The 21,522-nt window shown below is 42.6% G+C and overlaps 1 protein-coding gene across 1 annotated transcript; it reads right to left on the bottom strand.

Annotated features, from left to right (window-relative positions):
• Positions 1 to 3,903: 3,903 nt before the first annotated feature.
• Positions 3,904 to 5,707, bottom strand: LOC125553613 (1-aminocyclopropane-1-carboxylate oxidase-like). Its single transcript, XM_048717372.1, has 4 exons — positions 5,506 to 5,707; positions 5,178 to 5,416; positions 4,758 to 5,100; positions 3,904 to 4,558 (listed from the first exon to the last, which is right to left on the bottom strand). The coding sequence occupies exons 1-4, from the start codon at positions 5,605 to 5,607 to the stop codon at positions 4,301 to 4,303; spliced, it is 942 nt and encodes a 313-aa protein (XP_048573329.1). The 5' UTR covers positions 5,608 to 5,707; the 3' UTR covers positions 3,904 to 4,300.
• Positions 5,708 to 21,522: the final 15,815 nt, after the last annotated feature.

Raw genomic sequence — 21,522 nt, 5'->3', positions numbered from 1 at the left:
AATGTTTGGAAAATAAAAAACTGTTCATGATTTTTTGAAGTTTGTGTATGAAAAAATGTTAAAGAAATTGAACAAATTTTTCCAATTCAAAAAATGTTCATGAATTAAAAAATATCCTCAAAATCCAAAAACTGTTCGTGACTTATAAAATAGTTTATTGATCCATAAAATATTCACAGATTCAAAAAATGAGCATGCATTTCAAAAAATGTTCATTAAATCAAAAAAAATGTTTGTGAATTTCAAAAATTGTTCCACCAATTTCCAAAAAAAATGTCGATTCTAGAAATATTGATTGTGTTTTGCGAGTACTTCAAACGTACTCACTAGCTTGTTCCTAGCTAGTGTCTTGGGCAGATTACGAGAAGAGCACTACGAGGACACCTCGCAACCTAGGATTTCGAATATAGCAGCCATGCAAGATAGGAGTTATCCAGGTCAGCTATTCCTGTGGGAATGGAGTCCCATCAACGTTGGAGATCCACGAGTCGCTTCTATCATCCACCACTAAAGATCCTTGTTATATTCATTGGACCTTTATGGTCTTGTACTCAAATTCTTGTGACTGCTTGGAATTCTATATTAAGGAAGTGTCTACCAACAACAGTAATCCTAGGGCCGTGCGCCCATGGCCGACACCTGAGTTGTCCTATCCACAAGCGTGCAATAGAAGACTCCGCTGGCTTATAAGGAAGCCTTGCCCCTACTCAGCACCTCATAGCCTTCACTTGCAGCCTGATATCCAAACCACCAAGATGCCTGGTCCCATCGTCTACAACGAGACCACTTCATCCGAGCTTGGAGATTTTGTAGCCATCCTTGCCAATCTCACTCGCCGTGCTTTTGGCAAAGATGAACCCCCGAAATATGTTGTGTACCTGGAACACACAAGTGATGCCATCCATCACTTCCGGGCTACGGTGCACATCAACGGGAAGGGCACCACATTAGAGCGCCCCTACCGGTTCACCGGGAGGACGACCTTCGACGAGCCCCAAGCCATCCAACTTTTGAAAATTGATTTAGAAAATGTTCATAATTTTTGAAAAATGTTTATAAACAGTATAGAATGTTCATGAATTCAATTTTCCCATGATTTTAGAAAATGTTTGAAAATCTGTGAAATGTTCACGAATTTGAAAAATGTTGCTGGGAGAAGACAAAACACGCCTGTTTGGGCCGACCCATGTCCGGGTGGCCTGTTTTTCAAATTTCGCTTTTATTTTTCGTCTTCTTTTTTTACTTGAAATAATTTGGGATTCAAAAAGTTCCGAAAATAAAAAAAAATATGATTTTTGAAATAAATGTTTAATAATTCATAAATGCTCGTGGATTCAGAAAATGTTTGTGATTTTTAAAACATGCTCGCATATTTGTTCGGGAAATATTAAAATATTCATGAACTTTTTTAAAGTTCGTGTATTAAAAAATGTTAATGAAATTGAACAAAAATTTGCCAATTCAAAGAGTGTTCATGAATTGAAAAATATCCTAAATAGTCAAAAACTGTCCGTGACTTGCAAAATAGTTTATTAATTCATACAATGTTAGCGGATTCAAAAATGAACATGCATTTCAAAAAGTTCGTTAAATCAAAAAAAGTTTGTGAATTAAAAAAATTATTCCACCAATTTCCGAAAAAAATGTTCGTCGATTCTAGAAATATTCGCCTATTCATGAAAAATGTTTTAGAAAATGTTACAACTTTAGATTTTTTTTGCAAATAGTATAAAATGTTCATGAATTCTTTTTTTTCATGATTTAAAAAATGTTCGAAAATCTCTAAAATGTTCATGAATTTGAAAAATGTTCTCGATTTCAGATATGTTCACGAGTTTAAGAAATATTCATGTTTTTCAAAAATTGTTCAAGATTTCACGAAAATGAGAGTGATAGTGTATCTCGATGATACAACAAAGTGTGGTCATGACCATTGAAGATTATGATATATTTTTCCTCCCGTTGGACCGCACGGGTCCGTTTTGCTAGTAGTAATAAAGCAAATAAAAGTGAGTAGCTCTTACAATGTAACTTAATTTGAATAAGAGAGAGATGCATTGGGGCGTGTTTGGTTGCCCGCATGGTGGTTGGTACGCGGCATGTGGAAGAAATCTTTTACTTCACCCAGTGTTCGATTATTTGTCTCACATCAATTCCCTGCGTCACACGATGTTTAAAGCACTCCAGGGCCAGGCTGAGGAGGAACGGCTGAATTGGCAGTTTTCACTCATGCAGGCTCGCACGGACCACCAGGTAAGAAAGATTCTCTTCTTTTTCATGTCACAATGCATGCTTTTCTCACAACGCATGCAGCCTACATACTGTGAAACCCCACCAACCACCATGTAGGTAACCAATCAACATGCATACGTCGCTTTTTTGCGCTGTTTTTCTTTAACCATGCCCTGCTCAGCCTGACTCGTTTTACTCGTATAGCTTGACCTGATGGCCGCAGGCAACCAAACACGCCCTCAAAGACTCATCAGCCCCAAAACTTAGGGCATGTTTGATTGTCATACTTGTACACACTAGCACATTTCCATGCCACAAATCTTGGTAATGTCGGCTATATCTTTCTAGCGGGTAAAGTGATAGATACACTTGTGATAAAAACGGGCTACCGAATAAATCAGTGAGAACTGGTCATTAGCGTGACATGCCGCAACTATGGTTGCAACCACCAAATCGAGAAACCGCAGGCTACTCTGTGCTGACCAAGTGAAACACGGAGGTGAAACTCAAGGGCATCATCGCAGGCGCCGTAAGATACCTTCGTCTGATTCACCATGTACAGCCACACAACGAACAAGTAGTGTATGCCAAGAACAGAACCAAGCATGTCAGCGTTTTGCAACCGTGAGGGCAAGGGGATCGGCTGCTCTGCGTCGGACGTGGGACATGGGGACGCCTCGCCTTTTGGCTCCGTCAGATCACGCTCTGACTGCTTGCGCTTCGGGTGGATACGTTCCTGGTTCACAAAGACTTCGAGGCAATTTAGAACACCCCATAGAATATAATGTACTAGTAATAGACTGCACCACATACTTGATCAGGACATCATGCCCTCCCATAGATAACAGTTTCTCAACCCAACCTCGTATCTTATTCCAAATTCTGTCTTGAAAGTTCATATTTGAAAGTTTAGTTTTTGGATCTTCAAACTCTTCACTTAGCAACTACTTCTTCTAGCCACATTGCCCACGTTCTTATGGGCTTGCAGTGGCAACAACCGGCTGCTAAACTCGCATTGGGCAACATGGTCCGGCCCAACAAACAGCAGAGATATGGAAATAGTCATGTTGGGATGCTGGAGTATTTGGATTCAGAGAAATGGTCAAGTATTCAGAAACATTCAGCCAACTGTCCAGAATTCGAGATTCACTCGAAAGGCAGATTTTAAAGTGTCTCAAGATCTAGTTGAAGGATAAGTATTCAGAAGAATTTCAGCAATGGTTTGATATAAAATTTTAGTGACATGATGGACATGTTCCCAAAAAACTGGAGTTGGTTAAATCCTTAAACTGTTATTTGTAGGACTTTTTTTTAGTTTTCTACTCTTTCCTCCCCACTTTTTAACATACTGGTTATATATGAGAAAATTGCCGTAGAACAATTGTTCTACCGTGTGAGGCTTCAAGAAAAAAGCCAGCAGATCAGTGATCTACTAGTGCTCAAGTTGGCTCAAAAAAGAAAAGGAAAAATAGTGCTGCAGTAGACTGCAGTCAATTTTTCAATCTTCAGGCACAAATTGTTCCATTAGTTTTTTATATAAATAATTTTCACAATATAGTTTTGCCAGTCAAATATAATTTACTACTATACTCTTAAAATTCATGAAAGTAGTACTGCCTCGGGCAACATATATGGTGCAGACTCCAGACTGAAAAACGTAACACTGCATCGTAAGCAACCCATCAATATATATTCCATTCACAGGACTTTTCCACAGTCCTCACATCTCCCACTAATGTACATTTACAAACCACACGGACATACCTCACACCCAAACAGAAGAAAATATTTGAAACCCATAGAGAGATGCCGTTCCAAGCTACAAATCACTCCGGCATCTCCTGACCACAGCACATTCTGACAATCTCATATGCCACCATATATTTGCATGTATGGCTGTGAGACCGCCGAACGGCACCGATACATCTGTACTTAACAACCTATTTATCGTACCAATCTGTATTGTAATTGCACACTTAACCGAGTAACTTAATTAAGAGAGCAAGTGGAGGAAGAAGTAGCTGAAGCTTTGCAGGTGCAGCCATTTTTGGTTGCTGGCTCAGGCTGATCAGTCCACCATATTTTTGGTCGCCGCAGCCGCTGCGAACCTGGGCTCCTTGTCCTGGAACTTCTGCTTGATGTACACCTCCATGTAGTCCCCGAACGAGAAGCTCGGGTAGTCGCCGGAGTCGGCGGCGGCCGGGATCGCCGGCGCGATGGTGGCAGCGCGCGCCGGGTTGTAGAAGGAGGCAATGGAGCGACGGTTGCCGTCGCGGGTGGCCAGGACGCGGTGCCACGCGCTCTTGTACCGGCCATTGCTCATCACCTGTGATCAAGTTGATTGCAGTAAGTAATTTGAAGATATTCTCGATTCAGAACCCAAATTTTTTGTGGTGGTTTGTTGGGTTGACTGCTCATTTCTTTATGAGCCTCTCCAGATCACAAAGCAAGATGATTAATTAACGTGAGCTCCACAAGTCCACCAAGACCAGCATGATAGTACAATACTGTACTACTCAACGTACCTCAATCTGGTCGCCGGTGTTGATGACGATGGCGTTCTCCACGGGCTGGACGTCGGCCCAGCGGCCATCGCGGCCGAGCACCTGCAGCCCGCCGACGCGGTCGTCCTGGAAGAGAAGGATGAGGCCGCCGGCGTCGGTGTGGGCGCGCAGCCCGTCCACCATCTCCGGGCGCGGGCACGGCGGGTAGTGGCTCACCTTGGTGCCGTAGAAAGGCTCGAAGTCGCCGTCCTTGGAGAAGACCTTGGTGATTTGCCCTTCCTCCAGCCCCAGAAGCTCCTCCATGACGCCCAGCATCTTCTCCGCCAGCTTCTTCAGCTCCGTCCTGTACTCCATCATCGTCTCCCTGCAGAGTGCGACGACGATCAACAAACGCCACCAACAAAAACTGGGCATCTGACTGATCATCTGTCCCTCACTTACTTGAAGGTTGGAGGGATGGAGGGCCATGGCAGGTCGTCGTGGAGGGTGAAGACATCCTCCCAATCCATGCCTTCGACCTTCCTTGGGGCGAGGCCCTCGCCTTCCTGCTCCACCAGGGCCGCCAGGGCCTTGACCGCGGGGTTGGACCTGTTGAACCCCTCCTCGCGCAGCTTGTAGCAGTCGGTGCACACCTTCTTCACCCTCTCCAGCAGCTCGTCAGGGATGCCAGTGTTCACCAGCTGCATCACAGGATCCTCTCATCAGTATCATGGAACATTTGGCATCCATTGTTGAACCTCTGAATAGCTATATATATGCGTATGCTTACCTGGAAGAACCCCCACTCCTCGAACCCGGCGGCGATCTCCGCCAGGGCAGCCGCCCTCTCGTCGCCATCAAGCCTGGAGAAGTCGATGACAGGGATCGCCATTGCACGTCTCAGGTGTGTCGATTAGGTAGCTACCAGCAATGACTCTGGAAATTGGAAGGTGGAAGAAGAAGAAGAAGGGAGATGGTGTCGAAGCTGTGAGGCCAAGCCCCCTTTTATAACTGCACCAAGTTAGGTGTCAAAGGTTAGTTTATTCACCACAATATATTCTTGTGTGTGGGAACCCCAATTAAGGGGGGTTTGAATTGGTTTGCAAGGCAGAGGCATCGTATCATTCTGGCCGGTGTTTACTTTGGTTCTTGCAATGCGGGTTATTTTCTAATAGTATTATGTGATCGGTGATCGATGGCGAGTTTGGGGTTCTTGGGATTAAAGAAATGTGTTGCAGGGTCAATGTAGGGGGAGAGTCAGATGATAGCCCATTCATCATGTCTGCAGCTGCAGCTGCACCTCAATTATAGAGCGACGTGTAGCACGTCTAGCTCGTGGAAACTTTATTTTGATTGGTTTTGTTACTTCATTTTTGTCGTTCTCAACTGCCAAATGTAGGTATTGTAGCTGATCTAGGGATATAAAAAATACGAGTGTCGTGCTAGTATCATAGTATACGGCTGCTTGTAATTCGTAAGTTAGTATCATGCATATGATGTGATACTACCTTCCTAATGCATAGTATCATAGACTAGTATCATAGATGACTTTATTTATTGCTATGCATGACACATAGTAACATAACATTTATTATGATACAGTATCATGATATGAGGCTGGCCATAGTGGGGGTAACATAAGTAGTATAATGCACTTGAGACTAACAAACATGCTTATGTGGCAGTCAATTAAAAAAGAGAGAGATAGATGGTTATATTAACATAGGTAGATATTGTAACATAATAAATATTATGCTACTATGTGTCATGCATGGCAATAAATGAGACCACCTATGATACTAATCTATGTTACTATGCACTATTGATGTAGTATGATACACTAGTATAATATGCATGATACTAGTATATGATACTCCCCACTATGACCAATCTTACCCTCTCTCTTTTTTAATTCTTTGCCACATCAACGTGTTTGCTATTCTCGAGTACATGATACCCGCTATGATACCATCACTATGGCCAGCCTAAGGTTTTGGGGTTGAAGCTAATTAAAGGCAACAGCTAAAGGGGCACTGAATTTCTGCAAATGTACATGTCTACCAATTTTTTCTTTTGTATCCGCTATCTATTAGTTGCGTAAAAAAACCATTTAGATCAGTCGATTTGGGAGGGGGGAAGGGAGAGATAGTTCCTCACCGGCGAAGGAAAGAACGAGGGTTGACCGGTGTGCGTGGAGGACCTTTTCATTTTCGTTGCCGCTTAGATTATGTAGTTGCCGAGCTCAAGATGAGGACGCCGCGGTAAGGGTGGTAGGGAGAGGTGTCCAGGGAGAGAGAAGTGTGATGTATGGAATAGGTTGAAAGAGTGCAAAAACGGTTGGAGGAAGAGAAAACATATCCATCCTTTCTGTTTCTAATCTAGTGACTCGAAGTTGTTCGTTTCCAATCAACTGAAGTTAGAAAGGAAAAACTCAGTTACCTCAATCATAAGTATTCCATTTCTCTTTGGTTTGGGCACCAAGTGTGCACCATTAATTCTATTTAGGGCTATTAGGAACGTTAAGAAGTATCTACTATCAGCAGTCCACTAGTATGCCGCTAGTATCATGTCCCCGGTGAACTAACGGCGTGAATTTTGCACACCCCTACACTACAGGAATGTCATAAGTTGCCAAGTCACCAGTAGAAAACAGGGTTTTGGTCCAGGCCAGAAAAGGGCATTAATCCCGGTTCACTCACGAACCGGGACCAATGGGGGCATCAATCCCGGTTTGTGAGGCCAGGGCGCCGGCCGGGCCTCGGGGGCCATTGGTCCCGGTTCGTCTGAACCCTTTGGTTCTAGTTCCAAACACGAACCGGGACCAATGGGCCTCGCTCCTGTCCCACCACCTTTAGTCCCGGTTGATGGCTGGAACCGGGACCAAATGGGGTCCTTCAGTCCCGGTTCTAGACACAAACCGGGATTAAGAGAGCCTATATATACCCTCTGCCCGCGAGCAGAGCAGTGCACTGCTCTATTTTTTTGGCTGGCCGTGGGAGAGCTTTGTGGTGCTCTAGCTTACTGATACGTCTCCAATGTATCTACTTTTCCAAACACTTTTGCACTTATTTTGGACTCTAACTTGCATGATTTGAATGGAACTAACCCGGACTGACGCTGTTTTCAGCAGAATTGCCATGGTGTTATTTTTGTGCAGAAATAGAAGTTCTCGGAATGACCTGAAAATCAACGGAGAAACGTTTTGGAATTAATAAAAAATACTGGCGAAAGAATCAACATCAGGGGACCCACACCCTGTCCACGAGGGTGGAGGGCATGCCCCCCCTATGGCGCGCCCCTGCCTCATGGGCCTCCTGAGGCTCCACCGACGTCAACTCCAACTCCATATATTCATGTTCGGGGAGAAAAAAAATCAGAGAGAAGGATTCATCGCGTTTTATGATACAGAGCCGCCGCCAAGTCCTAATCTCTCTCGGGAGGGCTGATCTGGAGTCCGTTTGGGGCTCGGGAGAGGGGAATCCGTCGCTGTCGTCATCATCAACCTTCCTCCATTACCAATTTCATGATTCTCACCGCCGTGCGTGAGTAATACCACCGTAGGCTTGCTGTACGGTGATGGGTTGGATGAGATTTACCATGTAATCGAGTTAGTTTTGTTAGGGTTTGATCCCTAGTATCCATTATGTTCTGAGATTGATGTTGCTATGCCTTTGCTATGCTTAATGCTTGTCACTAGGGCTCGAGTGCCATGATTTCAGATGTGAACCTATTATGTTTCCATGAATATATGTGAGTTCTTGATCCTACCTTGCAAGTCAATAGTCACCTACTATGTGTTATGATCCGGTAGCCCCGAAGTGACAATAATCGGGACCACTCCCGATGATGACCATAGGTTTAGGAGTTCATGTATTCACTAAGTGTTAATGCTTTGGTCCGGTACTCTATTAAAAGGAGGCCTTAATATCCCTTAGTTTCCAATAGGACCCCGCTGCCACGGGAGGGTAGGACAAAAGATGTCATGCAAGTTCTTTTCCATAAGCACGTATGACTATATTTGGAATACACGCCTACATTACATTGATGAACTGGAGCTAGTTCTGTGTCACCCTATGTTATAACTGTTGCATGAGGAATTGCATCTGACATAATTATACATCATTGATCCATTGCCTACGAGCTTTTCACATATTGATCTTTGCGTAGTTACTTTTCTGTTGCCACTGTTACGATTACTGCAAAAACTGCTATTGTTACTTTTGCCACCGTTACCGTTACTTCCATACTACTTTGCTGCAGATATTAAGTCTTTCAGGTGTGGTTGAATTGACAAATCAACTGCTAATACTTGAGAATATTCTTTGGCTCCTCTTGTGTCGAATCAATAAATTTGGGTTGAATACTCTACCCTCGAAAACTGTTGCGATCCCCTATACTTGTGGGTTATCAAGACTATTTTCTGGTGCCGTTGCCGGGGAGCATAGCTCTATTCTTTGAGTCACTTGGGATTTATATCTGTTGATCACTATGAGGAACTTGAAAGATGAAAGAACCAAGATTTTTCTCTCAACTACGAGGGGAGGTAAGGAACTGCCATCTAGCTCTGCACTTGATTCACCTTCTGTTATGAGTAAATTTGCGACACCTACACCTCTATTGATTCTGATATGTCGCATGTTATTGATGATGCCACTTCTGCTATGCATGATGCTTATGATGGAACTACTTCTATGCTCGATAATGTTGTGCCATTAGGTGAATTTCTTGATGAACAACTTGCTAGGGTTAGAGAGAATGAACTTATTGAAACAGATAATATTGATGAAAGTGATGATGAAGATTCTCCCCTAGATATGAATTGCCTGATGTGCCTGAGGGTTATGTTATGGATGAAGAAACTACTAGAGACCTTTTTACTTGCAAAGATAGATATGATCTTAAGAAACTGTTAGCTAAGCCGAAATAAAAGTCTTTGAATGCTAGAATGAAATATGACCATGCTTTTGCTACCTCACCTATTTGTATTTCTGATAAGGATTATGATTTCTCTGTCAATCCTGAGTTAATTACTTTGGTTGAATCTGATCCTTTTTATGGCTATGAATCTGAAACTATTGTGGCACATCTTACTAAATTGAATGATATAGCCACCCTATTCACTCATGAGGAAAAAATTCATTACTACTATATCCTTAAGTTATTTCCATTCTCATTAAAGGGCGATGCTAAAACATGGTTTAATTCTCTTGCTCGTGGTTGTGTGCATAGTCCCCAGGATATGATTTATTACTTCTCTGCTAAATATTTCCCCGCTCATAAGAAACAAGCTGCCTTAAAGGAAATATATAATTTTGTGCAAATTGAAGAAGAGAGTCTTCCACAAGCTTGAGGGAGGCTTCTCCGATTAATTAGTGCTTTGCTTGATCATCCTCTCAAGAAAAATGAAATACTTGATATCTTTTATAATGGACTAACCGATGCTTCCAGAGACCACCTGGATAGTTGTGCTGGTTGTGTTTTCAGGGAAAGAACTGTTGAGCAAGCTGAATTGCTATTGAATAATATATTGAGTAATGATAATGATTGGACACTTCCTGAACCAACTCCAAAGAAAAGGGGTATTCTATTTCTCAGTCCTAAAGATATGCAAGAGGCAAAGAAATCTATGAAAGAAAAAGGTATTAAAGCTGAAGATGTTAAGAATTTACCACCTATTGAAGAAATACATGGTCTTGATAACCCGACACAGGTAGTAAAGGTAAATTCTCTCTATAGATTTGATGAAGGTGATATTCCTCATTATAAGTCTGCTAGCCAATGCTTGGATGAGTTTGATAATTTTATTGTTAAGCAAGAAAACTTCAATGCTTATGTTGATAGACAATTGAAACGTAATGCTTATATGATTGAACACTTGAGTGATTATATGTCTAGAGTTAAAGGTGGCCTTAAAATTATTAGTAAACATGCTTCTATGGTTATCACTCAAGTAGAACAAGTGCTTAAAGCTCAAAATGATTTTCTCAATGAATTAAATAATAAGAAAGACGATGATGCTGTTAGAGTTGTGACTAGAGGAGGTAGAATGACTCAGGAACCTTTTTATCTTGAGGGCCACCCTAAGAGAATTGAGCAAGATTCTCAGAGAACTAATGTTGATGCACCTAGTCCTTCTAAGAAGAAGAAAAATAAAAATGATAGGACTTTGCATGCTTCTAGTGAACCTTTTGTTGACACACCTGAGAATCCCAATGATATTTCCATTTCTGATGCTGAAACACAATCTGGTAATGAGCATGAACCTAGTGATAATGTTAATGATGATGTTCATATTGATGCTCAACCTAGCAATAACAATGATGTAGAGATTGAACCTGCTGTTGATCTTGATAACCCACAATCAAAGAATCAACATTATGATAAGAGAGACTTCGTTGCTAAGAAGCACAATAAAGAAAGAGAACCATGGGTTCAGAAACCCATGCCTTTTCCTCCTAAACCATCCAAGAAAAAGGATGACGAGGATTTTGAGCGCTTTGCTGAAATGATTAGACCTATCTTTTTGCGTATGTGTTTGACTGATATGCTTAAAATGAATCCTTATGCTAAGTATATGAAAGATATTGTTACAAATAAAAGAAAGATACCAGAAGATGAAATTTCCACCATGCTTGCCAATTATACTTTTAAAGATGGAATACCTAAGAAACTAGGAGATCCAGGAGTACCAACTATACCATTCTCTATTAAAAGAAACTATGTTAAAACTGCTTTATGTGATCTTGGAGCTGGTGTTAGTGTTATGCCTCTCTCTTTATATCGTACACTTCATTTGAATAAGCTGACACCTAGTGAAATATCTTTGCAAATGGACGATAAATCAACTGCTATACCTATTGGTATTTGTGAGGATGTGCATGTTGTGGTTGCAAACATTACTATTTTAACGAACTTTGTTATTCTTGATATTCCCGAGGACGATAGTATGTCTATTATTCTTGGTAGATCCTTTTTGAATACTGCAGGGGCTGTTATTGATTGCAACAAAGGCAATGTTACTTTTCATGTTAATGGTCATGAGCATACAATACACTTTCCGAGGAAACAACCTCAAGTCCATAGTATCAATTCTATTGGAAAAAATTTGAGGTTTTCAATTCCCTCTTCCTAATATGATATTCTTATTGTTGGGAACATACATATCCCCGTTGAGGTAACCTAGTGTTATTCGAAAATTCCCCGGTTTCATGCGATTCGGAAAGAGTTTGTTAACAAGACTTGATCAACCTTGTTAGTGGATTCCTTTTGATGAGCATGAGATGGATGAAGTTATAAAGCACAACTCTCTGTACCCTCCTTTTACTTTCTGTTATTTAGAATAAATAAAGCAAAAATAATATTTTTGTCTGTTTTCTGAATTATCCTTGCAATAAAAAAATACCCCAAAAATAAAAGTTCTCCAAATGTCCTGAAAATGAAATATGATTTTTTGTAGAATATTTAAGAATATCTGGCACTAAGAACACACCGGGGGACACACCATCTGGCCACGAGGGTCCAGGGCGCGCCCACCCCCCTTCCTCATGGGCCCCACATGGACACCCTCCACTTATTCCTGCACCCACTTACTTCGTCTTCCTCCAGAAAAAAAAATCCTCCCATAGCTCAAACCCATGTTCTAGCTCTTCTTACTGCCATTTTCGATCTCCTTGCTCAAAGCTCCATTCACGAAACTGTTTGGGGAGATTGTTCTTCGAGAAAGAAAATGATGAAGAGATTGTTGAGGGGCTCTTCAAGCCAAAGCTTGAAGGATAAGCAGAATGAGGAGAATAAAAAGCCCAAATACAATCTTCCTCGTACTACGGAGGTTCGGCCATGCGAATGGCCTTATGACGCGTTCTTGAGAGCCGCCGGAATTCACGATGACTTTTATTACTTGGCTGAGAATGCAGGCCTCACCGACTTCCTCCATGACCAGCGCGAACAATATCTTCTACTCACTAATATTTTCGTGCAATTTTTTTTATTTCCATGCTAAGAAATCACCACCTTCAGTGGAGTTTCACTTATATGATGAGGTTAAGGAGATGTCACTTCATGATTTTTGTCGGGTCTGCAAGATACCCTTTGTGGGTAGCATCGAGGAACCACATCGTAGTGACATGGATGAATTTATTGATAGAATTGCTATAGGGGAAACGAGGAAAGTTTCATATGCAAGAATTACTAGTATACATTTTCCTGTTCTATGTTACTTTGCAATATCTGCTGGTTAGATGCTTAATTGGTCGTGGGAACAGTGGAAATCTTAGTGCTCCTGACCTTGTCATTTTGCGGCATGCTTTGTTTCATGATACAACTTTCAGCTATGGTACTATTATTGCTAAACGATTAAGTCTGAACCATACAAAGGGCCCCATCTTCGGAGGCATCTTTGCTTCACGCCCTGCTGAACACTTTGAGATACCTTTTAGGCATTATGAGAAAGAGGAAAAGTTGCTACCCCATGTTTTTCTAGATTATAAGAGTATGGTAGCACATGATTTTATCGTTAAAAATAAGAAGAAGATGCTTAAGTACAATTTGATATTTGATAAAACTCACTGTGAGATTATTACCTTGCCTGCACCATCTTTGTTTAACATACTTTCAGGCACGTACCTCATCTTGCTAGAGGCCATTTATGCATACTGGAGGCTGACACAAGTCCCAGAGCCAGAGCCTGAGCCACCACTTGACCCTTACCGATAGTCTGTTTATCAGTGGGATCCGGAGGAGATAGCCAACCAGTGGCACCCTGAGGACCCTCCTCAGTACACCAGAGAGAGTAGCTTCGATCCATGGGCATAGACCAACTTAGGCCAAAAGCCTAAGCTTGGGGGAGTACGTATTTCTCACCGACATTACATTCATGTTCACACACTCATTCTAGTTGTCGGTGCTCATACTTTTTCATTGTACTATCCATGCTAGTTTATTTTCTTTTCTAAGCCTTTTTCTTGTGTGTTTGAATAACCTTAAGAAAAACCAAAAAATTAGTTGTAGCTTTTAGCTAGTTTACTTTCCATTCCTGTAGTAGTAGTAACTAAAAGAAAACCCAAAAAGATTTCTCGCTCTTCTTTTGCTTGTTGGGAACTTTCCCGTGTAAATAGTTTTATTTATTTTCTTTTCTTTGGGGGTCGAGAGGAGAAGACCATGATGAAAATGTTGAGTGGCTCTCGTATGCATTATTGTTGATTTAACCAAGAGCCTATATTACCTTGTATTCTCCCTTGTATTGAATGCCTGCAGATTCTAGCTTAGTCCAATGCACGTGCACTATTATTATTATCCACACCATTCGGTCGTGCGAGTGAAAGGCAATAATGACGATATATGATGGACTGATTGAGATGAGAGAAGCTGGTATGAACCCGACCTATCTTGTTTTTGTAAATATGGTTAGTTCACCGTTCCTGATTCAGCCTATTATGAATGGAACATGTTTGCAATGACAATTAGAGATTATAGTTGCTCATGCCATGCTTAATTTTCTAGGAGTTTATAATGGTTTACCTTGCATGCCAACATGCTATTAAAATGGTTGTGATGTGGTATGATAGGGTGGTATCCTCCTTTGAACGATTCGAGTGGCTTGACTCGGCACATGTTTACGCATGTTGTTGAAACAAAATCAACATAGCCTCGATGATATTTATGTTCATGGTGAATTATATCCTACTCATGCCAGCACTCAGTGTTGATTAATTTTAATGCATGTTCATGACTGTTGTCGCTCTCTAGTTGGTCGCTTCCCAGTCTCTTTCTAGCCTTCACTTGTACTAAGCGAGAATACTGCTTGTGCATCCACTTCCATAAACCCCAAAGTTATTCCATATGAGTCCACCATACCTTCCTATATGCGGTATTTACCTGTCGTTCCAAGTAAATTTGTATGTGCCAAACTCTAAACCTTCAAATGAAATTCTGTTTTGTATGCTCGAATAGCTCATGTATCAACTAGGGCTGTCCATATCTTCCATGCTAGGTGGGTTATTCTCAAGATGAGTGGACTCCGCTCATCATTCACGAGAAAATGGCTGGTAACCGGGATGCCCAGTCCTATGTGTAAATCAAAATAATTGCAAACAGAACTCCCCCAGGATTGTTGTTAGTTGGAGGCACCGGTTGTTTCGGACAAGCCATGGATTGATGTTTGTTGGTTGTGGGGGAGTATAAACTTTACCATTTTGTTTGGGAACCACCTATAATGTGTGTAGCATGGAAGATACTGATATCTCTTGGTTGTTATGTTGACAATGAAAGTATGCCACTCAAAATATTATTTATCTCTGTTTCAAAACTTGAGCTCTGGCACCTCTACAAATCCCTACTTCCCTCTGCGAAGGGCCTATCTATTTACTTTTATGTTGAGTCATCATACTCTTATTAAAAAGCACCAGTTGGAGAGCACCACTGTCATTTGCATGCATTGCTAGTAATTTACATTGAGTATGACTGCGACTGGATCTCTTTTTACCATGAATTATAATGTCTAGTTAGTCCTTGATCTTCAGGGGTGCTCTGCATTTATGATTTGCGGTCTCAGAAAGGGCTAGCGAGATACCATCTTGTTATATCATATTATGATTGTTTTGAGAAAGTGTTGTCATCCGAGATTTATTATTATTGCTCGCTAGTTGATTATGCCATTGATATGAGTAAATGTGAGACCTAAATGTTATTGTGAATATGGTTAGTTCATAATCTTTGCTGAAAACTTGAATGCTGGCTTTACATATTTGCAACAACAGGATCAAACAAAGTTTGTAAAAGTTTTTCTTTATCACTTTCAGTTTGTCAACTGAATTGCTTGAGGACAAGCAAAGGTTTAAGTTTGGGGGAGTTGAAACGTCTCCAACATATCTACTTTTCCAAACACTTTTGCCCTTGTTTTGGACTCTAACTTGCATGATTTGAATGGAATTAACCTGGACTGACGCTGTTTTCGGCAGAATTGCCATGGTGTTATTTTTGTGCAGAAATAAAAGTTCTCGGAATGACCTGAAAATCAATGGAGACACAATTTGGAATTAATAAAAAATACTGGCGAAAGAATCAACATCAGGGGGCCCACACCCGTGTCCATGAGGGTGGAGGGTGTGCCCCCTGCCTCGTGGGCCCCTGGAGGTCCTCCGACCTCAACTCCAACTCTATATATTTGGTTTTGGGGAGAAAAAAATCAGAGAAAAAGATTCATCGCGTTTTATGATACGGAGCCGCTGCCAAGCCCTAATCTCTCTCGGGAGGGCTGATCTGGAGTCCATTCGGGGATCCGGAGAGGGGAATCCGTTGCTGTCATCATCATCAACCTTCCTCCATCATCAATTTCATGATGCTCACCGCCGTGCGTGAGTAATCCCATCGTAGGCTTGCTGGATGGTGATGGGTTGGATGAGATTTACCATGTAATCGAGTTAGTTTTGTTAGGGTTTGATCTCTAGTATCCATTATGTTCTGAGATTGATGTTGCTATGACTTTGCTATGCTTAATGCTTGTCACTAGGGCCCGAGTGCCATGATTTCAGATCTGAACCTATTATGTTTTCATGAATATATGTGAGTTCTTGATCCTATCTTGCAATTCAATAGTCACCTACTATGTGTTATGATCCGGTAGCCCCGAAGTGACAATAATCGGGACCACTCCCATTGATGACCATAGTTTGAGGAGTTCATGTATTCACTAAGTGTTAATGCTTTGGTCCGGTACTCTATTCAAAGGAGGCCTTAATATCCCTTAGTTTCCAATAGGTCCCCGCTGCCACGGGAGGGTAGGACAAAAGATGTCATGCAAGTTCTATTCCATAAGCACGTATGACTATATTCGGAATACATGCCTACATTAAATTGGTGAACTAGAGCTAGTTCTGTGTCACCCTATGTTATGATTGTTACATGATGAACCGCATCCGGCATAATTCTCCATCACTGATCCATTGCCTACGAGCTTTCCATATATTGTTCTTCGCTTATTTACTCTTCCGTTGCTATTTCTATCATCGCTTATTGTAGGGACGGGCATTCTTGGTCTCAAGCACACTACACCGTTCTACAGAATTCGACCTTGGTGACCCCTATGTTAATGAACACAAGAATATTCTGCACCCCAAACACCCGGAGTAGTGTGATGACTGGATTACATGTGAACACATCAGGACTTTCGGCAGTTGGTTGCAAACACGTCTCATGGGTGACAACACTGTTTCTGATGAGCTATACTCGTTGGCCAGGGGACCATCTTTGACTGTATTGACTTACAATGGGTACGAGATAAATGGGAATACATTTTACATGATCTCCCAAGATCAAAAGAGCACCAACCAAAATAGTGGTGTCCGCTTTGATGCAGCAACCAAGAGGGGAAAGGACACATATTATGTTTACATAGTGGACATATGGAAACTTGACTATGGACATGATTTTAAGGTCCCTTTGTTTAAGTGCAAATGGGTCAATCTGTCAGGAGGCGGGGTACAGGTAGACCCACAGTACGGAATGACAACAGTGGATCTGAACAATCTTGGGTTGATACGTCTCCAACGTATCTATAATTTTTTATTGTTCCATGCTATTATATTATCTGTTTTGGATGTTTAATGGGCTTTATTATACCTTTTTATATTATTTTTGGGACTAACCTATTAACCAAAAGCCCAGTGCAAATTGCTGTTTTTTTGCCTATTTCAGTGTTTCACATAAAAGGAATATCAAACGGAATCCAAACGGAATGAAACCTTCACGACGATCGTTTTTGGAACAAACGTGATCCACGAGACTTGGAGTAGACATCAAGGAAGCAGCGAGGCAGCCACGAGGTAGGAGGGCGCGCCCAGGGGGGCCAGGCACGCCCCACCCTTGTGGGCCCCTCATAGCTCCACCGACCTACTTCTTTCGCCTATATATACTCTTATACCCTGAAACCTTCGGGGAGAGCCACGAAACACCTTTTCCACCATCGCAACCTTCTGTACCCGTGGAATCCCACCTTGGGGCCTTTTCCGGTGATCTGCCGGAGGGGGATTCGATCACGGAGGGCTTCTACATCAACACCATAGCCTCTCCGATGATGTGTGAGTAGTTTACCACAGAGCTTCGGGTCCATAGTTATTAGCTAGATGGCTTCTTCTATCTCTTTGGATCTCAATACAAAGTTCTCCTCGATCTTCTTGGAGATCTATTCGATGTAACTCTTTTTGCGGTGTGTTTGTCGAGATCCGATGAATTGTGGGTTTATGAACTTGATTATCTATGAATATTATTTGATTCTTCTCTGAATTCTTATATGCATGATTTGATATCTTTGCAAGTCTGTTCGAATTATTGGATTAGTTTGGCCTACTAGATTGATCTTTCTTGCAATGGGAGAAGTGCTTAGCTTCGGTTCAATCTTGCGGTGCTCGATCCCAGTGACAGAAAGGGAAATGACACGTATTGTATTTTTGCCGTCGAGGATAAAAAGATGGGGTTTATATCATATTGCTTGAGTTTATCCCTCTACATCATGTCATCTTGCCTAATGCGTTACTCCGTTTGTATGAACTTAATACTCTAGATGCATGCTAGATAGCGGTCGATGTCTGGAGTAATAGTAGTAGATGCAGAGTCGTTTCGGTGTTCTTATCACGGACGTGATGCCTATATTCATGATCATTGCCTTAGATATCATCATAACTATGCGTTTTTCTACCAATTGCTCGGCAGTAATTTGTTCACCCACCGTAATACATGCTATCTTGAGGGAAGCCACTAGTGAAACCTATGGCCCCCGAGTCTACTTTATATCATATAAGTTTCCAATCTACAATTCTAGTTTACTATCTATTTTGCAATCTTTATTTTCCAATCTATACCACAAAAATACCATAAATATTTATCTTATTATCTCTATCAGATCTCACTTTCGTAAGTGACCGTGAAGGGATTGACAACCCCTTTATCGTGTTGGTTGCGAGGTTCTTGTATGTTTGTGCAGGTACCAGGGGACTTGCGTGTAGTCTCCTACTGGATTGATACCTTGGTTCTCAAAAACTGAGGGAAATATTTACGCTACTTTGCTGCATCACCCTTTCCTCTTCAAGGGAAAACCAACGCATGCTCAAGAGGTAGCAAGAAGGATTTCTGGCGCTGTTGCTGAGGAGATATATGCACAAGTCAAGACATACCAAGTACCCATCACAAACTCTTATCCCTCGCATTACATTATTTGCCATTCACCTCTCGTTTTTCTCTCCCCCACTCCATCCTTGCCGTTTTATTCACCTCTTTTTCGTCCGCCCTTTTTCTGTTCGTATTTTTTTCTTGCTTCTCGTGTGTCCGTGTGTTAGATCGTTTATTTTGTTGTTATGGCTAGTCCTTCTATCACTATTAGTACTCCTGATTTTGAAGTTCTCCACTTCAAAAAAAGACAAGGAGAAAACTTAATAGATGCTTGGTATAGGATGGTAGAATCTTATCGTAGTTGCACCATAGAGGGAGATTTCAAGATTTTACTTCACAATTTTTATGTTGGGCTTACTGTCGGTGTCAAAACTGGCGGATCTCGGGTAGGGGGTCCCGAACTGTGCGTCTAAGGCGGATGGTAACAGGAGGCAGGGGACACGATGTTTTACCCAGGTTTGGGCCCTCTTGATGGAGGTAAAACCCTACGTCCTGCTTGATTTATTCTTGATGATATGAGTATTACAAGAGTTGATCTACCATGAGATCGGAGATGCTAAACCCTAGAAGCTAGCCTATGGTATGATTGTATGTTTTTCTACGGACTAAAAACCCTCCGGTTTATATAGACACCGGAGAGGGTTAGGGTTACACAAGGTCGGTTACAAAGGAGGAGATATCCATATCCGTACTGCCTAGCTTGCCTTCCACGCCAAGTAGAGTCCCATACGGACACGAGACGAAGTATTCAATCTTGTATCTTCATAGTCCAACAGTCCGGCCAAAGGATATAATCCGGCTATCCGAAGACCCCTAATCCCGGACTCCCTCAGTAGCCCCTGAACCAGGCTTCAATGACGATGAGTCCGGCGCGTAGTGTTGTCTTCGGCATTGCAAGGCGGGTTCCTCCTCCGGATATACCACGGAAGAGTTCAAATAAAAGGATAGTGTCCGACCCTGCAAAACAAGTTCCACATATCTCCGCAGAGAGAATAATATTTCCACTAATTTGCTGACACGTTTTGGCCACATGACATTAAGCCGTGGCCCGGTGATTATTCGAACCGTTTCCTTTAATTAGCCTCGCACATAATGCGAGGCAGTTTTTTGACACGTCTTGTCAAAGCAGAGATCGTGTTCCCCTAATTACGGGATTCTCATCAATACGATCGTGGGTACCCCAACCGTGCCTAGGACTCCTAGATTTTAGGCAAGTCCCAGACGGCCACTAGGAGGACGCTTGATATTCACCCTCTTTATAAAGGGACAAGGCTTTTACTTTTTTTTCCTCTCGTGCTCAATCGAATCCTTCCCCTGCCTCGAGTTCTAACACCCAAAGCCCAGGTCAGGTGCTTCGGACCTTCAATCATGTCCAGATCTAGCCTTCAAGGCCGGTGGATTCCCTCCTCCGTTACGGAAGAGGATATCAAGAAGTTGAGGGAGGCCAGATACCTGACCGCCGAGGTTTCGCATTGGCTGCCTGCCCGAGGGCAGGTCGTCCCTACTCCCGAACCCAACGAGAACGTTGTGTTCATCTCCCACTTCCTCCGAGGTCTAGGCCTCACTCTGGATCCCTTCGTTAGGGGTTTGATGTTCTATTACGGGCTAGATTTCAACGATCTAGCCCCGGACTCCTTTCTCCACATCTCGACATTTATTGTCGTATGTGAGGCCTTCCTCCGCATTACCCCTCACTTTGGCCTGTGGCTCAAGACCTTTGATGTGAAGCCGAAGATGGTTGAGGGGCAGCATGTAGCGTGCGGAGGCACATTAATAAGCAAGGTCGCTGGAGCTCCATGGCCAAAGGGTTCCTTTGCAGAGGTGTCTAGATTATGGCAATGGGAGTGGTTTTACATCACAGCTCCCAGAAGTGCCAAGTGGGTGGCTCCCCCTGCTTTCCGCTCGGGCCCTCCGCCGCAACTGATGTCATGGATTAGCAGAGGGCTGAGCTGGGGTCCAGCCAAGGACGTGCCTATACTGCAAAGCCGCATTCAAGATCTCTTCGAAGGAGATTTCCGTCTGCTTACGATGGTGCAAGTCATGCTGGTTTGTCGAGTCCAGCCTTGCAAACGCCGGCCCCTCCGCATGTGGGAGTTCAACCCAGAAGGACCGCGCACTATTCAGAATTTCCTCAGCCTGACACATGAGGAGATGTATAAATCATTCTTTGGACCCCAAATAGAGTGTCCGGATACTACCGAGGACGTGGGCCTGAGCAGCAACCGCACCGCCGACCAAGTAAGTAATCCTCTAGCCGAACACACCGTCTTTCATTTATCATGACGTCATTCTGAGAAATCGCTCTTTGACCAGGACTGGCTAACAAAGGCGAAGATGATTCGGTGTTCGGCCCCCCTTCCTGAGGGTTTGGACAATCTTGTACTGGAAAAGATGCTTGAGCTAGCACCTTGCCCGGAGCCCTCAAAGGAAGATAAAGGGGGGAATAATGAGGGCGAAAGCGGGCCCCCATGGCTATCAATTCCAACCGAGGGAATGAGCACCTCCATGAAGGAGGATAACCAAGGGGAGGAATCTGACATTCTCTCACCCTGGGGAAGGAAGAGGACTACCTCTGAAGATCCGGAAACCAAGGTTTCCAAACAGGAGAAAAAATCCCCACCAGAGGGTCTTGCCTTGGAGGGTGCTC

The sequence above is a fragment of the Triticum urartu genome, chromosome 4, assembly GCF_003073215.2.
Source record: "Triticum urartu cultivar G1812 chromosome 4, Tu2.1, whole genome shotgun sequence".
Classification (NCBI taxonomy): domain Eukaryota; kingdom Viridiplantae; phylum Streptophyta; class Magnoliopsida; order Poales; family Poaceae; genus Triticum; species Triticum urartu.
This window is presented reverse-complemented; position numbering and strand designations above follow the sequence as displayed.